The sequence below is a fragment of the Mus musculus genome, chromosome X (assembly GCF_000001635.26).
Source record: "Mus musculus strain C57BL/6J chromosome X, GRCm38.p6 C57BL/6J".
NCBI classification, from domain to species: Eukaryota; Metazoa; Chordata; class Mammalia; order Rodentia; family Muridae; genus Mus; species Mus musculus.
The window spans coordinates 59,141,417-59,167,407 of NC_000086.7; the positions used below are offsets into that span (position 1 = coordinate 59,141,417).

Here is a 25,991-nt window from a genome sequence, read left to right on the forward strand (position 1 = left end):
TGAAGATTTCAAGCAGTGTTAAACAGAGGCTTGGATGCTCACCTTGGATTTCATTTCAGAGAAGAGTAGTAAAGGTATGAAAGGTTCAAAGTTTTGACCTGACTCATGTGATCACTCTTTCATTTATTTATTCATTCAAGATTTACATTTCTGAATACCTGAGGGATGCAAAGATACTAATATCTATAACCTATGAGAATTAACTTTAACCCAGTTACTAGTCTAAGTACTTTATTTGCTCATATATTATGTACAACTAACTTAAGTTTTTGCCCCATATTCCAGATGAAGTCATGAAAGCAAAGAGATCCTAACTAGTGTGGTCAGTTTGAAAGTGATGAAGCCAGGGTTTGAATTCATGAACTCTGACTTCAGATGCCTTATGCTTTTCATTGCCTCTTTCATGACTGTTTCTGACATCAAGTGAAGGTCAAGCTAAAGTTCAGAAGTAATAAAAATGTAATAATAAAAATGAAATCATAAAAACACAAACATTAAAGCAACAGTACTCAATGTCTAGTGTGTTGGGGATGGGGGGGTAAACCCTGCCTAAAAAATGCAGATCGAACATTGGCTAAGAGGGCAGCAACTGTGTTTAACTTCAAAAAGTACAGCTCATGATAGATGATGTTTAGAGAAGGAGAAAGCTAAGAAGCTAGGTAATTTTACTTCTGAAGCAAAATTGACCACGTTCTGTTTTCCAGGTCATATGACTTCCTCTCAGCTGAGAGAGCATAGGAAACTTTGTGGTTTTAGGTTCTCATACTTGAAGCAGCTGGCAGAAAGCTGAGCTTGTATTGTAGTGTCCTTCACTGAAATGTTGGTTATGATTATGGTCAGGAAGCATCCTAAGGATTGTGAGCATTTGACTTGTTATATGGACATTCTCCTGTACATTTGTGAGGTTGCTTTTTTCCTGCTTTTTTTCCACAGATCTAAGTTCAACTCATATTGTCAACACTGATGTTTAAGTAGATGTTTGTTATAGATTTTTGACTGTCATCAACTCTGACTTTAGTAGCAGATGCCGACCTTTAGAAAGATGCCAACCAAAAATAAAAGTTTATTGCCATGTATACCACAGTGACTAAGCTTTTCTTAAAAGACAACTGTTGAACTTGGAGTCCAGAGATTTGCACAAGAGTGTCATCAAATATTTTATTATAGCAATGTTAAATTTTTAATCTAACAATTAAATTAACATTCTTGTAAAATCACTGTCCCAGCTAGTTAAGCGTGGTGATGTCTCTATGTATATTTAAAACTTTTTTTTTTGCTTTTTTTAAAAAAAAATTATTTTATTTTAAATTTATTTTTACACTTCATATTCCATCCCCCCACCCCCATCCACCCTCCAACTGCTCCACATCCCATACCTCCTCCCCACTCAGCTGTCTCCATGTGGATGTCCCACCCCCTACCCCACCTGACCTCTAACCTCCCTGGGGCCTCCAATCTCTTAAGGATTAGGTGCATCATCTCTGAATGAACAGAGACCCAGCAGTCCTCTACTGTATGTGTGTTGGGTGCTGTTTGTATGGTGGTCCAGTGTTTGAGAGATCTTGGGGGTCCAGATTAATTGAGACTGTTGGTCCTCCTACAGGGTCTCCCTCCTGCTCAGCTTCTTTCAGCCTTCCCTATTTCAAACCATGGGGGCTAGCTGCTTCTGTCTATTGGTTAGGTGCAAATATCTGCATCTGACTCTCTCAGTTTTTGTTGGGTCTTTCGGAGTGTGGTCATGTTAGGTCCCATTTTGTGAGTGCTCCATAGCCTCAGTAATAATGTCAGGCCTTGGGCCCTCCCCTTGAACTTATTGAAGAAAAATAACTAGGATTTGATTGGAATTTAAAAGTATTGTGTGCCTGGAGAGATGGTCCATCAGTTAAGAGGACTGACTGTTATGCCAGAGTACCTGGATTCCATTTCCAACACGCACATGGCAGCTCACTGTAACTCTAGTCCCATTAGACGCAGTGCCATCTTCTGGCCTCCTTGAGAACAAGGAATGCACTTGGTACACAGGCATACATGCAGAAAAATAACCATAAACATAAATAAATAAAGCTTACAAAATGAAAATACTGAAAACATTAAAATTTCATACTAATGACATTCTTCTTGTTTCTAATATATAGTTCCTACTTTTATGGCCAGAGCACTGTTACCACTTAATTAAAATAAAATCTTAAGGAACAGGAGAATTCCTCATTATGTGTGTGTGTGTGTGTGTGTGTGTGTATTACACATGAGCACATTCTAACACCTTAGTTCAGATGCTCACTGTCTTTGAGACCCTCTAAGAACTTATGCCCTTACTTTGTATTCACCATTCCATCTCATTTTTTTCATATCTTGAGCAATAACTTTATGTAATTTTTAAAGTCCCTAGAGAGAGTTAGACAACAGGGATTTTGTTGATATTTTAACATATTGACAATACATCTATTTTTGTTATGTGTCTTAGGGTATTTAATCATTTTTCTTCAGTTTTGTAGGCTTGCCCATAGACTCTTGTTTCCCTGTTGACTTTTTAATCTCACCCAATTACTTCTCCAACTTCTATTTTCTGTTTATAAAGCTTTTTTTCCATTCATGATTTCTTCCTTCTCTTTTATAATGACATCTTTTCTTCTCTATTTGAAGAACTGGATGCACTACTTGATTTCCTTAGAAAAATTGAGTCATCCGTTATTTTTTATTTCAGTGGAACACACACATACATATAGTATATTATCTAAACTATACATGTTTTACTTTAAATTATCCTAATGTCTTTTATTTTTTGATACTGTAACACATTATTCATATCTTGTTCATATCATAAAGGGTTTTATGCCTTTCTTTATCCCAGTGAACACTTTTAAAACTACATAACTGTAGTAGTTGCAATGAAAATGACCCCCATTGGCTCATATATTTGAATGCTGGGTTCTCAGGTAGTGGAACTATTAGGAGGTATGGCTTTTTGGATGAAGTGTGTCAATGGGGGTAGGCTTTGAGGTTTCAAATACCTATTTTATTCCTAGATGTTTCTCTGCCTGCTGCTTGTGGATCTGATGTAACCATTCAGCTACTGACCCAGCACCACGCCTGCCTGCCTATATGCTGTCATGCTTCTTGCTGTGGTGGCCATGGACTCACTCTCCTAAACTATAAGCTATCACCCCAACTAAATGCCCTCTTTTATAAGTTGCTTTGGTTATGGTGTATCTTCACAGCAACAGAGCAGTTACTACAATAATAATAATAATAATAATAATAATAATAATAATAATAATCTCATGATTGACCTTCCAAAGTGGTGGGATTGCAAGTATGCACAGCCACACCGAGTTACTTATGCTCAAGTATCTTTTATGTTGCTTTATTTCTGGGATACTACTGACTCACCTAGATGTGCTTTTATTTTCATCTTTTTCACTAACCACATACTTCTTTTTGCCTCCTGGTTTTATGTGGAAAACGTGCTGCTCTCCATGTAAAACATGCTGTTCTACATTAAGCTTCAGCTGAAATAAATATAGGTCACATCTATTTGTCTGACTGTCTGTCTGCTCACGCATGCAATCAATTTCTGCTGCTCTTGACATGTCCGTTACTTTTGAATCCCTTCCCTTCTGTCACCTGGAGCTTTTGCTTTTGAATTCCCTTGTATATTAGTAAAGGCTTACAGTAATATTTGATCTAATGTTTCTGTGATTTTAAGAAAAAGGTAAGCAAAAATTGAACTTACTAGATGACCATATTCATTCTTTACTGCTTCTGTGGCACTAACTAACTTTTATGTAGTTAAATCTTCTAACTGGGCTGGAGGCATTACTCAGTGTTTAGGAGCACATATTGCTCTTGCAGAGGACTCACATTTATTTCCATCACCCATTTAACAGTCCATAACCACTCCATATTCCCTGTGATACTATTCCCTTCTCTAGCATCCATATTTACCAGTCTTACAAATGGTAAGTTACATTCATGTAAGCAAATGCTAATACCCATAAAATTAAAATAAATACTTAAATGGTATGATAAATAAAATTTTGCTATTAACTATTCTTTTCTTAAAATATACAGATATATCACTTTAATTGTTATTTAATACCAAATGGTAAACCCTGAAAAACATGTGGACTTAGCAGGTTCAGTTGTGTGTATGTGGGTAGACATACATACATCACATATATAAAAAGATAAAGAGGCCCTAAAATTGAAATAGACCAAGGGAGCATATGGGGGGGGGAGTTGGGGGTTGGAGGAAGAAAAGATAAGAGAAAAATAATGTAATTATATCATAATCTCAAAACACAAAATAGATTTGAAAAGTAAAAAATCATATACGTGTTATTTTAAATAATATCATTAAGTATTCTTAGTTATGAGGTATAGTACTTGCTTCTCTGATGTTGTATCACGTTATTTTTTCTTATATCGGTATTTTGGTATTTGATGACCATTTCTTTTACAAAGTCCTTTTGCCTCTAAGTAATAATCTCAGTCATGTATGCTTTTGTCCTACAATTTCAAATTTTCACCCCACTCTTTATTTGTAGGAATTGTTTCTATTCATTTCACCCCACTCTTTATTTGTAGGAATTGTTTCTATTCATTTCACGTGTCCAGTCATTGACTGTCTCCCACGTGTCAGGCTGAATTGCAAGTAATTAGGAGTGATGTAGTCAGAAACGGTCCTGTTTATATGGAAATTGCAGTTTAATCATTTTACATGCTAACATAAATATGTAGCTATAAATTATGATCATTGTTATAAAACAGAAGGACAAAATTTTACTCAGGAACAATACAGAAGATAACAGATTGGGATGTCAAAAACAAGGCTCAAAAAGGAAAGAACATTTTTTTTTCTGACTCAAATTTTGGTAAAGACCCAGCCATATGAATAATTCAGAAACGAACTACAATTATATGATAACAATTCTAAAATGCTCCATATTTTCATTATTTCACAGGGCTACTCTGAATGCCATATATGGATATTTCTACCCAAATGTCCCATAGGGCCTTAAACTAAGCAAATCCAAAACCGAAGTTATTTTACTACACTAGTGATTGAGTTTTTTTTCCCTCCTCCTTTCAGAATTCATCCACTATCTTAACCCAAACAAAATTAGTCTAAACTTCCATGAACTCTTCTGGGTACTCCTACCTTGTAATCAAGGAATAACTAAGAACTGCAGATCTTAACTTCTTAGTATATCTTCAAAATTCCTGTTTTTAAGACATCCCCATACTTGCTTGAACCTTATCAGAACCTCCTAAGTTCCTGTTCTGCCTCCTCCCTTATCAGTGATCAAGGGGCTTAAAAACTTCCCTTCAAAACTGACTAGGTCCTCCAGGAACAAGTCTTCTTGAGTAGCTCTTTATCATGTATAGCCCTGCATTATCTGGCCCTAGATTTCCTGTTATGTTTGCTTCCTGATCTTCCTTCTCCAATTCACTATCTTTAAGATATACCAGGATACTTCCCTAAAGCATGTCCCTCCAATTCTTGGGCACCCCAACTTCAGTATTCTTGACAATTCTATTCTCTACCTATCATAAAAGTCCATAGAAGTAATCTTGGGCATTTTGTCCTCTGTGAAACCTTCCCGAAAAAAAAAAAAAAAAAAAACATATGCAATTTCCAGTTCCCTCTTCTCTTTCCAAAGTCTCCTGTATAAACAGTACTTACTATGATGCTCATTAAATGCATTTGTCTATTCCTTTGCCATTTCCACAAAGCCCTGACCTCTTTAAAGTAATCATTGGAGCCTCTTTTCTGTGTCTGCATATCTAGATATGATAGGAGTTCAGTAAATGATATTGCCATGAGTAAATTAATTGGGCAACTCTTCCTTTGAAAAGCAGATAGGAGCCACTAGAGCAAAGAAATGAAATATGGGTCTGCTTTAAAGAAGCAGATTCATGTATAATACAAATAAGGCCATGTAAGATTCTTGCCATGTTTAAATTACAAGTAAATGAAAGTAGTGTTCATGTGTTGAACTATAAAGCAACAACTGCTTGCCCCATGTGAAAGGAAAGGTAATACAAGGTCAACATTGGTCCATATTTATCTCTATTCTGATATTAAAATAATCATTTGGAAGTATACAATGTTTTCAGATGTGATAAATCCTTTAACAATTCAGTCTTGTTTGATATACATGGGAATTGGTGATGACACCAGAGTGGATTTGAACGTGCTTCATTTTACACACCAGAAAATTCTCTCATGAACTTACCTAACATATAGTACATTTATTTATGAATTTATTTAGGCTTTTTCTCACCCCAGTGAATTAAATAAGAAACTTAAACTGAAACACAAAGTGATAGCAGAATGAAAGAGTTAAGAGTCAGAAAAGGATTCTAAGGTGTCTTCTGACTCCCACTGCCTCTGCGCCATCACATCAGCTTACAGTATCATTAGACTGCCATCAAAACCCTTTGGTACTCAGAGTGATAATTGTCCATTTTGTTGGTATTCTCAAAAGAAAAAAAAAGCATTCAAATACCCCCCAACAATTTTACTTCCTAAAGCCTATACCTAACATCCATTTGAAAAATTGTCCTTTCAGATGTATACACTGGAAATCTAATCCAACCCTGAATTACTGTAATTATCCTGTTTGGATGAGATACCTAGCCAACTAGACGAGGCAAGGTGAAAAGAGAAAGATTACAAAGAAAATTGCTCTGGCAGGGGCCTGAGTTTGTTTTTCATGTGTATATATAGAAAGATGGGTAACTCTGTTTCTGAGGTAAACTTGTGGCCACAGAACATTTCACAGATATCCACCCCTTCCTTTATTCTGATGAAAGATTAAACAATAATGTGCTTGACTTAGATCCTCTGCCTCGACTAGAATTATAGCTACCATTTTCTTAAGGGGTGCACTAAAATTGAAAATGGTAATACCTATAAAACCTCTCCAGTGCTGACATTTCAAAATCTTTTTTCTAATGCAAACAAAATTAGAAAATGGAAAATGTAACCTTTCTAGCCCTGAAGCTTCTTCACAGGGTCTAAATATTAAAAAGCAGTGTCTGTTTGAGAATCATGACAATAACACAACAATGATATTGATAATAATAACGATGATGACGATGAAAGTGATGCTTATCACAATACCAACCAGCATTTTCTTAATATTTACACTGAATTAAGGACTGTTCTAGATTCACACTAACTCATCAAGACTTATATCAACCCTATGAAATAGGAACTATTATTATTCACATGCCATACATGAAGAAAATATGGCATGATGAGATCTGAAACTCTGCCTAAATGTAAACAGTGAATAAACAGTGGATCTAGCAATGTAGCCTAGTTTGCTAATCACAGATATTCAAACAATACAATAGTTATTTAGTTGGATGGATTGTGGATTTTATGGGTTATTTCTAACATTTTCCAACTTTCTCCTGTTTGCCTGTTTATCTTGTTGTCAAATTACGTTCTAGAGAGTCAGACCACCGATTTTATAGAAACTTCTATGAATTTCTTCAAGAATTAGGGGCACTTCTCTCCTTGCATATCTTTTTCTTCCTTTGTGATTATTATTATGATTTGCATCATCTTTCACAGTTTTGTTATCTGTTCATCACATGGCAAAAGTTAATCCATGTTGCCATGGAGATTTAGATCAACAGTCTGAACCAGGGTCTACTCTTTACTTTGTGTTGATTATAAAGGGTATTTTTAAATTCCTATCAGAATTTCTCATTTGCTGACATGACTAATCTCTCTAATATGTTATAAACTAGATTCAGGAAAGTGAGCAACTAACCTTCTCAAGTTATTTAATTCTTCAAATCTGCTCAGTAACAACTTAATTAAAACCTGAGTTAGAAAGGTCAACAGAAATACAAAATGTAATTTCAAAAGAAATTAAGTAAAAAAAAAAAAAAAACAGAAAGTTAAAAATCATCCTTGCCAGGCAGAAGAAAAAACAATACAATGCAACAGATTGTATATTTCACCCTGAGTTTTTATGGTGGTTATTCTGAAGATATATATCTATATATCTTATCATACATATGTATATCATATACAAATATATCTTATCAAGAATCTTCTCTGCACCTGTTCCTATTAGTGGACTAAATGCTTTTGCTTGTATTTGTGTACCTATTTTTAATATTAATCTTATAAAGTTTCTTTCACAGATTAAGATTGTCAAGGTCTTTTGAGACTGAGTCATATACTCAAACTGAGTCACTTAACAAACAATCCTAGTGAGGAAATCTAGGACCAACTGAATATGTCTGTGTCTGACTCTAATATCTCTGGCATGGGATTATATATGGAGCTTATTTGCCATCTAGTATCTTTGATTCTCTGCAGAAAATAAATAGGGTCAATGAAGAAGACTTGGAAGGGACCAGATTAGCATTCATTTTAATAATCCATTTATAGAACAGTATGAATAATCCAAAAGTAGATGGCACAGGCTTGTCATGGGAGGTAATCCATGGACATGTTCAGAGAGGCTTGTGGGAGGTGTTACACTGATGTGCACCATTTTTTACCAAATGCCATAGAAAAGAGTCTTGCATTTATTGGATAACTGACTCATGTAATTGTGTCAGCAGAAGCTCAAAAGAGAGATTTGGCAGTGTATTTACAGGGTTTTACAGACTGGATTTGGTCATGTGATAGTTTCAGGAAAGAGGCTGTAAGCTCTTACCAATTCTTTGTCAAATTTGTGAAGGTGAGTTGTTGTAAGTCAGTGATAGTATCTTTGTGATACATGGCCCATGTGCATTGACGTTTAAAAAAACACAAGGTTAAAAAAATACAACATAAAAGAATTTATGATTTCAAGAAAAGCTGTATATATATATAGTACAGCAAGTTCTAACATATCATTCACTCAGGGTACCCCCAAAGCTAACATTTTATATACCACAGTACATGTATCAATACCAAGAAACTAATATTACTATCAGTTAAACCAGACTTTGTTCAGACCTACAAGTTTTCCACTACTGCTTTGGTACTACTTCAGGGTCTATTCAGGATAACACATTAAATGACAGTCATCCTGTCTTGTTAGTCTCCTCTGGACTCTGTAATTCTTCTAAGTTGTAAATATTTTTTGAGGCTTATTTCTCCTGCACTTCATGGTTGGCTTCAAGTTGTCTGTTTTGATCAATGTCCCATATGATTTCTGATTTGTTCAATCTCTCTGATACATGTGTATTTGTATTTCTAATACATGTATGTGTTTGTGTGTACACATGTAGCTATATGTGAAGGTTCAAGGACAATCTCTGGTATGAGTCTGTGACCTCCACTTTGTTTGTGACAGGCTGTCTTACTGTTCTAAATCAGATGATAAGCTAGCTTGCCTATGTGCTTATAGAAAGTCTCCAGTCTCTACCTCTCCTCTTGCATTAGGAGCAGTTGGATTATATATGTGTCTGTTACAGCACCTGGGTCTTTTGTGGGTTCTGGGAATTCAAACTTGGGTCTTCACTCTTTCCTGCCAAGCACTTTAACCAGTGGGTTATCTTCCCAGACTTACTTTGTTTTTATTTTTTTTTTGTCCTCAACTGAAAGCCATCTACTATAAAGTGTTTCCACTTGATGTGACCCATAGAGAAATAAAAAAATACTATTTTATGGTGTCACAGAAGATATGTCTAAAATAAGACCAATTTTTGCCTACTTTTATGATTTTTCAAGTTGAACAGACTCCTTTGAGCATACAAACAATATGGTCTCATCATGATTATAGGGAGAAGAAGACATACATACACCTTTGGTCCCTCACTTCTTATAGAAAGGCAGCAAGTCAAATTAGTATCTGTCATTTAAGCATACCCATGGCCATTGCCATTCTGAAATCAGAACAGATGTGATTATTGTTAAGAGGCCTTTACAAGATTACAGGGAACATTCTAGTATAAGCTATAAAGACCTCTTGAAGGATATGAAATGAGTTTACAATTGTTCAGGGGCAGAGGCAGAAGGAAGGAGTTCTTACAGAGTAGGTACAAGGTCCATACTATTTAAGAAACCACACTAATGCCATTGGTTTAAGCTACATGTTGGGGAATGACATTTTTTTCTTGGCCTGTTGTAGATGCCCCATATGTCAGTTGAATCAACACTTGTTAACATCTTCCCAAGGAAAGGCACATTATATCTGTGATATAGTTATATACTAGGAGCTACAACTGTCTGAAGTTGACAATCACTGCACAAGAAGTCAAACAAAGCTAAAAAAGGATTTTTTTATGTTGCCAGGAGAAACTTCACTCTGATTTTTTCTAATCAGTGCCATGAGATTTCTAAGCATTAAGACTGCCAGCAGCACACATAATGAATTTCAAATCCTTTCCTCTTCAGAAGAGCCAGCTGCAGATGGTATACATGATTTTAGTAGATAAATGGCATTTAGGACAAACAATATTGTTGGGAAAATGGATTCTTTCCTAACTGGGGGTAGTTGGCATGTACTTTTGTGCTCAGGAAAGTTGACTTTCCTAAACACCATGCAAAATATTAATATAATAATGAAAACTAATAATTTCATCAATACAGTGCTGATAGACAAATCATGACTTACACTGGCAAAAGGACATATGTGACTTTCAACACCTATGGCCACGAATCCTCTTTGAATGGAATAAACTTGCTACTAATCAGGAAGACAATGGTTAAGGAAGATTATCATATAGACATGAATTATATATAAATCATATACAATTGTTCCATCCTATTAAAAAAATCATGAACCATAGGAATGGTGATGTTCTAGGACAAGTATACCACTCAATGAAGAAGCATCCACATTTAGTGAGTAAAATTTCATGAGTCTGTTTCTTATCTATGCCATTTCAGTCAGTCAAGACTAGCGCAAGCTGGGAAGGTGGGAGAGGTGGCACTGGAGGGTCTGAACTACGCATTACTTCACTGAGCACATACTACATGCCAAGGAATACATAGCTTTTTTATTGTTATTATCATCTTATAATACAACAAATTGAGGAATATAAATTAAACAACAATCTCTGGTCATGTATCTAACTAATTATTCTCTTTGATATTTACTAGTTCCAATGTTTGTGCTCACAACCCTCTGTTACTTATATGTATGTTTTCAGTCTGACCATCTGGTGTTAAATAATCAATTATTGTGCTTGTCTCTGGTAGAAGACTAATTCATCTACTCTAAGTATTCCTTACTTGCCTCTAGTTCTTTATGTATGATTGAGGCCTAATGGTCTTTGAGGATATGTTTTCTTAAGACACGGAGAAATAGAAACTCTTATTCTTGGTCTGAATGGAAATTAGTACAGCAACTATAGAAAACAGTTTATAGGTTCTCAAATGCCTAAAAATAGAACTATCATGTAAACTACAATTTCTACTATTAGGTACAGATTCCGAGGAAATTAAACTAGAAATATACCAATCAATAACTAGTACTTCAATTTTTATAGGAGCAGTATTCAAAATACCCAAGCTATAGAATCAACTAATGCTCATCAATGGATGGGTGGATAAAAATGCAATATATATTCACAGTGAACTATTATTATTCAGCCACATTGTGGGTGAATCTTATCATTTGTAACAAATAAAACTGGATGAAAATACATTATGAGATGTAAATCAGGCATGGGAAGTCAAGTACTACATGTTCTCATGCATTTGTGAAAGCTAAAAAAAAACTAAATATCAGAGAAGGGGTGAGCAGAAGAAAGGTCACTAGATATTTTGAAAGGAGGAGAGAAAAAAAAGAGAGAATAATGGTACCAAAGTACAGTTAGAATACAAGGCAATACTAATAGTTCTGATGTTCTATAATACGGAAGGATATCTATATCAGTCTCTAAGATGTAATCATATATTTCAAAGTAGTTAGAGAAGTTTCCAATTATAAAGATGATATTTTGAAGAATTAGAAATGGTAATTAGCATGATCTTACCATTTTATAAAATTTTTTTGTTAATTAAATAATTAATTTGTTTATTTACATTCCAAGCATTGCCTCCCATCACACCCTCTCTGAGACCCTCCTTTCATCCCTATTCCTTCCTCCTCTGAGAAGATGAGGCCCCTCCTGGGTATTAAAATATTTCCCATAAACAAGTACATATATTGTAGGGAATTGCAGGCTGGTATCTAGTCGAGCTGAGGTCTGAACCCCAATGGTTCATAATTCACCTACATGACATTGTAGGCATTCCCTCATGCTCCTGGAACTCCGGCCCCTGCCTAAGGTACCACAGCCCCCACAAGAGAAGCATAGTCAGTAGTAGTCACGTAAGCAATGGCCCAAGCTTCTGACCTTCAGGCTAACCTCCTCCCCAGTTACCTAGCAACAGTGAAGACCATAAAAAGGGGTGCTCAGCCCACACCTCATTCTCTTATTCTTGCTCTACTCTCACTCTTTTGTCCTCTCATCTCTCAATTCTCTCACTTCTTTCTCCTCTCTCCTTTCTCTTTCTCTCTTTCTCTCTTTCTCTCTAGCCTTTCTTCTCTCTCTCTCTCTCTCTCTCTCTCTCTCTCTCTCTCTCTCTCTCTCTCTCTCCTCTCTTCTCTCTTTCCCCCACATTTCTATAATAAAGCTCTTAAAACATAGAGAGTCTCCACTCCTTCAAGATCCGCTGCACACTCTGGTCAGTGTTGGGAATTTCTTCCCCTATTCCCTCTCTCCTGCAACCCTGGGGCTTTAGCAAGGTAGCTGGGGGGGTCCCTGGTTGGGGGCTTCCCCTTTCTCCACCCCATGCCGCGTGTGTCAGGCTTGCTCACTCGGGGCCATGTGGAAAAGAGCCTGGCAGTCTCCCATGTCCGCCTGCCAAGAGTAAAGGAACTCTGGCTGGATGTGGCATATTTTTCTTCCCCCACTTCTCCCCGGGCCCCCTGGACCTCCCTTTTATTTTGTTCCCAACAATATATGTCAAATAAAATGAAAAAGACTAAGTAAGGACTAGAGAGATGGCTCAGAGTCTATGAGCACTTGCTGCTATTGATGAGGACCCAAGTTCAGTTCCCAGTCAGTATCTAGGTGTATATGTGCTGCCATTTATAACTCCAGTTCCATGGAATTTAACATCAAAGTCTGGATTCTGTGGGTACCAGGCATATATGTGGTACACACAAAATATAGGAAGAATATTCCTATAGATTAAATAACTAAGTAAATATTTTTAAAAGATTAATAAGCTTATAAAACATCAAAGAGCTAGATAGTTTTAGATTCTGTGTTAACCACACATGTCCTGTCAACTCTACTGCATTGTCTTTTTAGCAGGAATGAGATTCCTTTCTTTTCTTTGATGAGAGTGTGTCTATGGGGCCCCTTTAGCCTCTTTGGTCCCTTTGACACCTTTGGCTTCTTTGGCCCCTTTGGCCCCTTTGGCCCCTTTGGCCCATTTGGCCCCTTAGATCTCTTTGGGCAACAACTCAACTGGGTATAACCCATTACTGCCACTGGTGATTACTTCGTAGTGAAAGATATCCAATTGGGACACTGTTTGCCCTGGACATCCATTTCTTTTTAAAACTCAATATTATACTATATGACCAAGGCAAATGCCATTAATGTCAAATTGTCTAGAAGGGTTAGATCATTACAACACCAACACCGTTTCTAATAAATATGCACATCACCTGTGTTAATGAGGCACAGAAAACAATAGGCTTCGGTGAAAACATGCCATGGCCAGTCAAGGACCATAGCTGTGGAGATCCACAGATCTCTCCAACAGAACAGAAAGAATTAGTGAAGCAGCTAAAGAAAGCTATCATGGGAAAGTCAATTAGTTCAACCTTCCTGAGAATGGATATCGAGTGAGCAAAATAACATTGCCTAAAGCTCATAATCACATCACTTTAGAACACGATGATATCTTCTCATAGGCAAGGAGGAAATGACTGTCAAATGAATATACCCTATTTAATTCTTCTGCAGAATACCTTTTTCAGACTTACCCTAGAACTGCATAGGACACCAATGAGATGAACACATTTCTATGATCATTTAAAATACTCAATAAAATGCAGAATTAAGTGAATGATTCATCTTTTCTTATCCTCAAACTACACAGCAAAGGATAGCCCACTAACATGAAAGACTGCTCCAAATGTACTACTGTGAACAACAAGGGTCTGGAAAAATAGATACTGTGATTTTTTTTTTTGAAAAAGTTTGTCCTCATTGGGTATTACTTTCATATGACTCCTTACTTTTTGTAAAAATATCTTCTAAGTTCAACAATGTCATAATGCTAAATATGGAAATGAAGACAGATGGGAAAACTTGTGTTTTAACAGTGGCTTTTACTTCTCCAGTATTCTAATATTATATGAGCCCTTTGAAAGCTACAGTTAGCAAAAGCTGAAAAGACTGTGAATTCTTACTTTGCTCAGGATCTTCATAGGAAGTAAAATACGAACACATTTAGATGAAATCAAAGCATTTTACCAACCATAATGCATTATAGAATGGCTTATTTTTTTACACTCTACTCTAAGCTGATACATTTTTTCACAGATTTACTATGATGGCTAAATGGGTTATAACTCCTGGATCACTAAAGTTTCAGATTGCAACATATCTCCAGTTAGTATTTAACCATGCACAAAGGCCAAGTTTTTACTTTCTGCTATATCCAAATACTCTAATCTGCTGAGTCCTTAGGAATTATCAATGATTATTTATTCAAAATATATTATAACCAAATTCTGATGTTTAGATTAAGGTCTGAGTTTAATGAGCCTTATATGTAGTTATTTCTTATTCAAACATTCACAGCATCTTGGGATATAATTGGTAGAAATTATATTAATATTTAAAAGTTCTTTTATTTTTACATTAAGACATTATAGAACAGAATGCTTCCACATTCTAGGATTTCATTGGTGGAAAAAAGTGGTTATCTAACTTGGACAAGGAGAAAGAAATCTGGCAGTTATTACACTAAATGAAATTCTAGGGACACAGTGTGGGGAGGGGTAAGATGATAACACAGAGGAAATGCATAGACAATGATTGCATTTAGCACACTGAAAACAGGAGCTCTCTATTGCTAAGCAGAACAGGTAACACAAGAAAGAAAAGACATCTGTCCACATTCTCCAATGGAGAGTTTGTGGAAGAAATAGGTTATGGTAAGAGAATAGAAACAAACTATTAAAGGTACCAGACCTAAAGGCCTGGGAAAAGTAGCATTGTTGACATTGCTGGTAAGTAATGGGAAGCCTGTGGTAAACTGACTAAAACTAAAGTGACAAACTCAGTCTATCTTGTTCTAACAGTACATTGATCCCAAAATATTAATGGCCTAATAAGGAAAAACAATTCCCATTTGGGGACACTGACATCATTTACCTCTTTTGGATTTTTCCCATATAGTGCCATCCAAACAAGTTAAATGAACAGCAATCAGGAAAAAAAAATCAGAGAAGGGAATACAAAACATTGGTTTTTTTGTTTGTTTGTTTTTGTTTTTTGTTTTTTTATTACGTATTTTCCTCAATTACATTTCCAATGAGGCAGAGTATATAGAATTGGTCTCAGGAGATTTTAAATAATAACAAGTTTGGTTCAAAAGATAAATAATTTCTGCAATGAGAAGAAACCTATGGGTAGAAAAATGTGAAAATGGTAGATAGGAAATGTAGGCCATCAGAGATATTCAATATTTTGAAGGAGCAATCAGAGGACCAAAGGTGCAGGAAAAGGAGTTTTTTAGCTCTGTACAGCCTAAAAGTATCCAAAACCCAACAAAATAAAATGAAACATTTAAAGTTTATGATAGTGTGTGATATCTCTGGGGCAACAACAAAACACTTAGCAAAGACTAAATACAGTCCCAGGAAGAGGGGAGTGAGAGAAGGAAGTAGCAGACACACATGAAGGACAAATGGCCTAGAATGCTTCCAAAATTGAAGGGCAATATTTATTAGTGTTTATCTAAGAATATCAGGGAATGAATATTAGAACAGATTAGGAAAAGAAACAGCAACAATGAAAGAAATAGGTGTTCAGAGCCAAACTGCAAAACACAGACATGAAGTCTTGAGGGTATCTAGAAACAACACAAACTACTATGTACAGTACAAAGCTATCAGACAGCTGTGCAACATCACAGCTGAACTACAGAAGATAATAGAACATCTTGTTTGTAAAATTCTGGAAGAAAGTAAAATATGTCAAACCCTGTATTACAGAGCTAGCAAAACAAAATATTCTTCAAATCTGACAATAAATACACTTTCAGGACTAAAGTAGCAAAAATAACATTTTGAACGAATGTGAATAGAATGTTTTACTAAGTAAACTCCACACAGAAATACGACATAAATATAATAAATTTCTAAGGCTTAAGTGAGACAAAATATGAGACTTAACAATAAAATATCAAACATAGATTGCGAGTCAGGATTGTTAATAAACTATAGGCTTCAAAATTGGAAATCGAGCATTATACATGTAAACAAGTAATGTATAAAAGAAATATTCTAAGAGGAAGTTGATAGAGGATTTTATTAGAATGATACTTAATGTTTATTGAAATTGCAAAAATGAAGTGAATTAGATTCTTTTTTGTTGTTGTTGTTGTTTGTTTTTGGGTTTTTGTTTGTTTGTTTGTTTTTCGAGGCAGGGTTTCTCTGTGTAGCCCTGGCTGTCCTGGAACTCACTTTGTAGACCAGGCTGGCCTCGAACTCAGAAATCCTCCTGCCTCTGTCTCCCGAGTATTGGGATTAAAGGCGTGCACCACCACACCTGGCTTTAAAGATATCTTTAAAAAGAAATTTATAGCTGTAAATGTTTTTCCTTAGGAAAAAAGTAATAGAGGAAATGACATAGGTTCTAATTTCAAGGATATAGAAAAAGAAGAATGAACTGAGTCCTGAGTAAGAAAGGAGAAGTAATAAAAATAACAAAGCAATTCAATGATAGAAAGGAAATGGAAATAATTACCAAGGTCAAAGTTATTTCTTTGAAAACATTAGTAAAATTTTAAACCACTATCAGGACACATAAAAAGCTATAAATACAAAAACTCTCACTATATAATTATTAGAAAAAGTGTTGACAAAGATATCCAAAGGACTATGAGGGGCTACTTGAGCAACTGAATCACAAAAATAGGAAAAAAACAAAAACAAACCTGAGCAGATAGTTCTTTCAAAAGATAGACAAAATTAGACATAGAAATGTCAATAGCGTTAGTTATTGAGCAGATTCAAATTTAAACCATAATGCAAGGCCACAATATTCACACAAGAGGAGCAGCATGAAAATAACAGAAAACTGTAAAATGTGTTGAAAATTGTGTGAGCAACCAGAACTCTCCTCCAACACTGGTGAGAGTGTAAAATAGTAAACATTTGTAGAAGATGCTGGGCAGCTGCTTAAATTCAATTTATACCAACATTACGAACCAATGACAAATGAAAACTTTTGTCTAAAGAAACTTTGCTCTAAAAATGTTTTCAGAAGCCTTATTCACTAAAGTCCTCTGTGGGAAATAAACGTGATGGTCCTGACTGTATAAATATGCAAACTGTCATGATCCTGCAATGGAAGAGTCATCTGCAATAAAATGTTGTGTTATTAGTATACACAGAAACATGGGTGAATTCCAGAATTATCATGGGTAGAAGAATCCAGACACAAGCAAGAGCATGCAGTGTAATATTTTCATGTACATACATTTCTACAATAGGACAAACTAGCCTATGGTGATAGAACTAAGTTGAGTGGTTACTTCTGGTTGGAGCTACTGTTGACTGGGAAAGGTATTTCTAGAGTGATGAAAATCTTATACCACTAGAGAATGGAATAGTGTACCTGTCTGCATTTTTTCCAGAGGATGAAACTCCCCTCTTAACATCCATGTGTATCTAATATACACAAATAGCCAAACAAAATTAAAGACTGATTTGTGCTTCACTTCTGTGGGACTGAATGAGGCAGGTAAGGGAAGATTAATGAGCACTGATAACAAGGACATTAGTAGAGAGGACAGAAAATAATTAGTGAGATAGACATGGCCATTCTTCCTGTATCAGTGGCTGATAGAGTATGTATTAAACATAGATCTCTGAGTTCCAACAAGTTCAATATGGAGTCTCCACTTTAACCACTTTTTTATAGGGGATATCAATGGTACATGATATAATTTGGCCACAGCTGTGATGCAGTATTATCAGCCCAGAATATGGATTTTTATCATATAAAAATTCTGCAATTAGATGATGAGTGTAGTCAAATACTATGAACCTCTTACCATGGAACTTTGATCATGTAAAGATTTTTCTATCAGAATTGTAACAATTAATCAATGAATGAAAATGTTCCAAATCAACTGTATCTTGGTTTCATTCATAGACTATTTGCCCCGTTTGTTTAAACTCTCTGAGCCCCAACTTGCTTTGTATGATCTAGTCTTGGACCTTGCAGAGTGTTCAGAATCAGTTACATCTGTGAAGTATTTAAGCTTGGCACATTGTTGAGGGTTGATTAATGGTCTCTCAGTCTAACCATTATGGTGTTTATCCATTCTTCCTTTCCTTAATAAAGCAAAGCAAAGCAAATGCTAAGAGCAAGTGTCTCACATATTTAAAAAAAAAGGAAATATTGCTGAGAGGAGAAAATCAGAAGATGGTTTCTTGTTCTTAAGTCTACTCTTTCTCAAGTTTATAGTGAGATTGCATATAACAGAGAACTAATTATGTGCAACCTGGGGGAATGAAATTCAAAGGTTGCTTCTAGCCTATATAACCATTTTTGTTATGTACTTTACCCCAGACAGGAACTCTATGCCTGAAATATAGTAAGTTCCTAAAAACTCTGGTGTGTTCATAAAAGAGGGCAAAAGTAGTCATCACAAGTTGTGTACAATTTGCTAAAGCTTGTTAGGAAATCCTGTAAAGATTTGTATTGTGCTCCTGGCTATTAATAGTAAAGGCAAGAATATATGTTCCTGAGCATCTTAGTAAACTTTTATAGATCAGTGATAAATTAGGAAGTCAAGCAATTATCAGGACCCAATCAAGGTTTGCTGACATAAATAATATTTCTAGTTTCTATCATAATTCTAGTGCTATATAGTAGCGAGATTAAAAAAAAGGTGCTGGTCCAGCAAGATGGCTCAGAGGGAGGATAAAGGTACTACCATCAAGCCTTATGACCTGAGTTCAACGCCCACTATTGAAATGGTAGAAGGAAAGGGCCAAGTGCCCTCTAATCTTCATATGCATGGCATGGCATGTGTACCCCTCTTTATACACTCACAAACATATGCATGAATAAGTAAATGCAATAAAAAATTAAAGATGTTGACTATGGCCCCATCTTCCCTAGACTTTATAATCCAGTGAGAAAAATACATGTGCTAGTAATGCAATGGGAAAGAGTTTAGGATGAACAGCATGTGACTAATACTACCAGAAAGTATTTTATGAGTTCTAAGCAGGGGAAGGGACTGGCATCTAGTACTAACTTCAGAAATATTTATGTCCTTTACTCAAGCATATTTTTTTCAACATAGAACACACTGTCTCAAAATGAAATTTTAATACATAAATAATTAGCCTCTCAATGAAGCCACCCTAAAGCTAAATAAGAAAAGACATTTGTTTTAATCCTGAGTTATCCTGGGTTTTGAATTGTCATTGTAATCCTCCTCAAAATGTGTTTGATATAAGATAGCCTGAAAACCAGACTTGCCTTTCCAGAAAATGGGGTTATGGCCCTTTCATTGTGGCACCTTCCTCAGTATCTCAGTACATCATAGTTAGGATACTACAGAGAGTACACATTCATGAAATGCACAAGTTCCTCTGGATTCAAATTGATGAGGTGGCTGAACTAGGAATTTTTGAAGAGCAGGAAGGTAGTACTAGAAAGTTCTACTGAGAAGTGTTATGGGTTTTGCTTACAAAAAAAAACAAAAAACAAACAAACAAAAACAAAAAACAAAACAAACAAAAAAAAAACAAAACAAAAAAACCCTAAAACCAGTCAAACCTCTCTGCTTCTAACTTGGCATTCAAAGTGAAAACAGAAAAGGTTTGCTATGAGGAAGGACATGATGAATGCAGAATTTGGAGATCTTATTTGATTTACATTAGAATGAAGGCTAGAAATTGTTCTTCTTACTCACTCATCAATGTAGTTATATCCCAGTAGAACTTTGATCTTTTTAAATATTTATTTCATTTTTAAATTATGAGTGTGTGTTCTGTGTGTTGATAAGGGCATGTAGGCACCCATGGAGGCCAGAAATGGACATGAAATCTCATAAACCTGGAGTTTCTTGTGGATACTCGGAATCAAACTCAGGTTTCATTTGTATACAAGAGCAACGCACACTCTTTACCACTGAGACATCTCTTCAGACCCCAAATTACAAATGTTTTAGGGTATATTGAACACTGTATTTTATAGAGAGTATTGCTATATTTGGTATTTATGATGAAAATGTATGCATATCACCAAAGAAAGAATTTCAGTATCCATTTTCAGTGGTGAGTGATCTGGAGGATTGGCTATGTCTGAGTAATAGCAACTTTCTCATGCAATGAGAAAGTCCTGAAATTCCAACTCAGTTCTCTAAGAGCAGAGTAGAGCATGGAGCATACTGGGGAAGTACTAAATTAGGACATTGCACCTGTATATAGACATAGCAAATTGGGATGAGAAGCACACTTGGGCTTAGAAAGAACATCCATATTTTAGTTAAATACATCTGCAGAATCTACAGATGTCCTTTGCCATTCACTTTAAACTTGGAGGTTTTGAAAGTACAAGTCAAGTCAGACCTGAAGATGTCTTATTTAGTAGGACAACTCAGCTAGGCAGCTAAGCTTTTGTGAAGGAAGGAAAGTATTCACAGGATATCAATCAAGGCTTCCTACATAGAAAGAGAATTGCAAACTGCTAGTTACAAGTCCCTTTTGGTAGTTTTGGTTTGGTTGTGTTTTGCTTTGTTTTGTTTTGTTTTGTTTTGTTTTGTTTTGTTTTGTTTGCAATTCTCATCTTGGAAGGCAACACTATTTTTATCAAACCAGATAGTAGCTAATTAAATATTAAAAAATAGTATTTGCTATCCCCAAACTTGTTAAAATAGTATTAAACAAAACCATTGTAACATTAACTCACGGAAATTATGCATTATTATGTTTAAAATATGCATGTGCTTAGCAAGTATTAGTCAATTGTATATATCTGAACAGAATGTAAATGTTTTGTTTTAGTTCTTTATTAAAAACAGATTTTTCAATGAATATATTAAAGAGTAATCCAGCAATTATGTTCATTATATAAGTTATCTTGACTTTAGACAAACACTCAGAAAGCCGTGTTCTTTTCTTACTACAAACACCAGGTTGGTTTCAAATGCAACTCAATTTGCATAAAACTTTTTGGAAACATTTTTATTGGATGCAACAAGACATACTTGTATTGTCAACCAGTAGCATTGCTGTAAAGAAAAGGTACATACATTCATTTTTCTCTCCTGAGACTGGCGTCCCTGGGGCCTTTTCAGCATCTTCCACACTACATATACACACTACAGGCCAGGCACTTTCAAGCAGTACCCAATGTTTGGAATGAGTGAATATCTTACATTTCACCTTTGTATCACATGTAAATTGGGCTGAGAATTGATTAAGTTATTATAACTTGGGCCAGAAAGAGAGTATGGCAGATAAATGCAAAAGTGTTTTTGGCAACTTCTTGTGAGAGTTTGATGACTTGAGTTCAATCCCCAGAGTTGATGGGAAGGTGGAAGAAGAAAATCTACCCCACAAGGCTGTCTTCTTATTTCCACACAAGTGTTGTGGCACTTGTATGCTTATATACACGTCCTACATATTCACTCACATAATAACAGCAAAACGAAAAATAACTTAACTTCATTATTAACCATTATTCTCAAGTAAATACAGCTAAGATAATGATTTTTAAATTGTGTTTCTTAAAGTTTTCTGAGAGTGAATTTTTTTAATATCATTTGGATTATTGGACAGGAATAACAATTATCAGCAAATAGAGGTTTCAAACAGAAAGCAATACAAAGGGACCTTTAGAAACGAAGGAAGCAGTTGTAGATTAACAGAAGGCAGCAAGGCAAGGAGAACTAGCCTCTAGAGAAGCAAATGGCCCTGTTAAAGCATAGTATGTTAGAAATAAGGATGTAATGAGCAATGGCTGTGTGGTCATATATGCCTACAATCCCAGTATTTGGGAGGTCAGGAAAGGAGGGGGAGTCATTGAAATACAGCCTTAGCTACATAGCAAATTCAAGGCCAGACTGCGTTATGTAAGACCCTATCATCCAGAAACAAACAAATAGACAAACAAAACAAAAAGTGGAAAAAAAACAAAACAAAACATTGAGTTCCTTTTATAAGATCATGAGGGCTTTCCAGGCTATGAAAGGGTACACAGAGTACAGCTATGCTCCATTATTTAGCATACATAAGGGCCAAATGACAGGCATCAGATTGAACTGGAAGGAAGCTGGGGGACTTAGGGTGAATGCTCTTGCCTTGAGAGCTGTTCAACTGAGTCCCTTAGAGAGCTTGTTGATGTGATGGCTTGCCCAGTTTGTCCTGCACAGGAGGAGTGAAGTATTTTCCTATCTGAAGGCAAAGGAACAAACTACCTTATCTTTCTTGGGATTTGCCAGTCTTTGATTACATAAATCTTTGACCTGCTCTCATTTGTGCTGTGCTACTATGAACTTGGCGACATTCTCCTGTCACATCAGGTACTTTTCATATTCTTTTCAAAAAGGAACACTAGAAGCAAGTGAGTCACTGTTGCTCTGCACCCTGGCTTGTGATCCTTTCTGGAAGGGGGCTAGGTTTTCCATGAATATCCATCTACTAAACTATTTCTAACATTTCATCAATCAATCTTAAAGTCCTTTGTAAGCATAAAATTGTTTGTGCTTGAATCTGTCCCAACAGCTTAGATGGCAACATAGCCATTTCCAATTAATAGTTGTACATGTAAGTGCAATAATTGATCGGTAAGAATTACCTGTGTCACAGACCTTACTCAGCAGAGAATGTTTTACAAGCAGAATGATAAATATCAACTTTTCAGCCATATATGCTATATTTGAAGTCAACATACATAGAGTCTGTGGTCCTTTAGGGATCATTAGCAGTTGTCTGTCCTTATCCATTAAGTGTAACTATAATGGGTTTATTTACAACATAAACTGTAAAAATAAACTTTTAAACACTAAACAAAGGTCACAAATTTTTTGATGATCCTTATCACAATTATTGTTTTGACTGATGTATCCTTTCAAGTAAGCCCCTTGCCCCCTTTCATGGGATACTCAACTCAAAAGAACCAAATAAATGATGGGCATGTAACATGGAAGATTAATCCATACCTTCATTTGGGGTTGCTCTAGGATGACCCCAAGTAGTACAATAGATCTTAATAGGTACTTGGAGAGAAACCCTGCCAATCTCAATTAATCACATGAACATATCCATGCTACAAGTTTGGCAAAAGGGATTGATTTAGAAGAAACAAAAGTATCACAATGAGCTATCACTCATCTGAACAAAACGTTCTAGCAAAATAAAACACTTAGAGAGTTTTACATTTGCTGGATAAAGTTCAATGATAAGGAAAGTGAAAAAGGTTTCAATGAAAAATTTTGTCTGATGAAGCTGCTTTATTGAGATTATAAGAAGACTGAAAAAAAAAAACATTCCGAGAAATGATGTCATGTTTTTCATATAGTTATGTGTTAAAATTTCCCATCAAAAAGTAGCCATTGGAGTAATTTCAACCCTCTTAAAAAAAAAAAAAAAAACCCTGTTTTGTTATTTTCAAAGAGGTTTGAAAGTGGCCGCTGGCTCTAGTGACCTTCTCTTTAGCACTTGTTTTTTTTCATAAACTGAAGGCTCTTGGGCGTTGGTCCCATTGGCTGCCTGCAGCATGTCTGTGGCCGCCATAGAGGAACGCATCCTCTCCCAGTTTCCTTGTGGCATTACGGACTGCCTATCTTCTGCAATTTCCCTGAAGATACATCTAATAGGATTCTTAGAATTATTGCCAGACTGTGCTCACCTTTCCCCAGCTGTGTGTCACCTTTTTATTTCCTGTCACTAAGAGAAAAATAAGCTTAAAGCTAATGACAATGACTTATTCTCCTGTCTTCCTACATCAATTCAACTTAACATTTGTGATGTGTAAGAGTTAATGCAAGTTTAGAAGTAGGAACTCTCTTGAATCAGTGCAGTACCATTTTCTAAATATATCACGGCTTTCAACCATCAAATATACAAACTCACTTTAACAACAATATCTCAAATTCTTCCTAGAAAAAACAAAACAAATGTCTTCTTTTCCCTGAGTCAAGCTGTATAGCCAAACAATACAGAATGCGGAGAATTGAGAATCTCTATCCCGTCGAGAGAGAGAGAGAGAGAGAGAGAGAGAGAGAGAGAGAGAGAGAGAGAGAGAGAGAGAGATTTTCACAAAAAAATCCCCTCAGCATTTATTTGTTAATTTCCACAAAGACATCAATATTTAGGATTATCTTTCAAATCTACATTCTTCAAAAACAATGTTTAAATAAATCTTACCTGAATATGACTTCCTTAACAAAGCCATGCTTCTTTATAAGATGGTCCTACCCAGACAATTGCTGTCTACATTTGGAGCAGACACAGAGAGATCAGAGAAAGTTTAAGGCATATCTAAAGTATTCTCCAAGGTACTGGCCAGAAACATCAAGCTCGTACTCGCGGTATAGAGAGATCATTAATGGGCATTAGTGACAGACCATTATGACTCTCACAGATCATTAATGATTCATCGTGTAGCAGTATCGTTCTGGCAGTAATCAGACCATTGCTTGGACGCAGATATAAGCTTGGCCCATACTATTTGCTTAAACTTATTATTTCCAAGCATAAAATTTTATTTTGCCTTCTCGAATTACAAAAATTGGTCTGTAACATGATCCTTCAGCACATCAGGGGAGCTTTTGGAACTAAGCTACCTCATTTGGTAGATGCTTCTCCTAAGGTCAGAAATATTGTATTCTAAAAGGCTCCCCAGTAGCTTTTGGGATGTTGAAATGGGTCTTTTATTTTGAAATTGAATTATTGATGAATAGAAAATGCTACAAGCAAAACATTTGCAAGAATTCCAGTTGCTCAGGCTTTTGAACATTGTGTGTAAAAGGTTGAAATTCCATCTCAACTTTTAGTTTTTTGCATAAAACAAAACATTTTCATATCAAAGTCTTTTGTTAAAGATTTACAGAAACAATTAGCAGCCTAAGACAAAGCTTTCAGTCCAATGTAACAAAGAGCAACATAGAAAGTACAAAAACACTCAAACCTCTTAGTATAAAAAACCATAATTTTAAGGAAAGGCAAGACCATAAATGAAATCACCATCCTTTTTTAAATTTTTGCTTGATAGGAGATCCACTATTTTGGTTAAAAATGCAAATGTGAATGGAAATGTAAGTTATTCCGGGAGCAAATGAGTCTTTTCTATTGAACAGATTGGATTCTCCTTCTGTGTGGCTCTGGGAAAACTTCCCTTGAGTCAGAAAGAAAGGAAATCTGTCTCAAGTTCTGAATATTGTCACTATCAATGAATATTGAAGAATTACTGACACCCACAGGGAGCTATATTTATGGAGCCCCATCACCCATTTTCACGGCTATATGGAAAGGAAGATTATGTATATTCAAAAGCATTCCATGAACTTACAGATTTTTCCTTAAGCTTCGCTGCATAATCAAAATTGCCTTGAGCTCTCCCTCCTTCCACTTTCCGTCCAACACTAAGAGTGCAGTAGCAACAGCTGCAATTGTGAGCCCCTCCCAGAGGGAGCCAGCCTCAAGCAGAATTGGGTTAGCTGTATGGATGGGATTTCAGCAGGAGGCAGAGGATGGAGCAAATTTGTTCTGCTCTCATATCAAACACCTTCCCCTACGCCCCAGTAGCTATCCATAGCCTGA

General features: G+C 35.8%; 1 protein-coding gene across 7 annotated transcripts in view; it reads right to left on the minus strand.

Moving 5' to 3' along the window:
- Fgf13 (fibroblast growth factor 13) overlaps positions 1–25,991 on the minus strand; it is a 523,434-nt gene that overhangs the window by 79,278 nt on the left and 418,165 nt on the right. Inside the window, exon 1 of one of the 7 annotated variants that reach the window (NM_001290415.1) lies at positions 24,597–24,672. The exons of the other annotated variants lie outside the window; for them this stretch is intronic. Within the exon in view, the coding sequence (NP_001277344.1) occupies positions 24,597–24,624 (28 nt within the window). The 5' untranslated portion in view covers positions 24,625–24,672. Of the gene's footprint in view, positions 1–24,596; positions 24,673–25,991 lie in introns of those variants that run through there. 7 annotated transcript variants of the gene reach the window in all.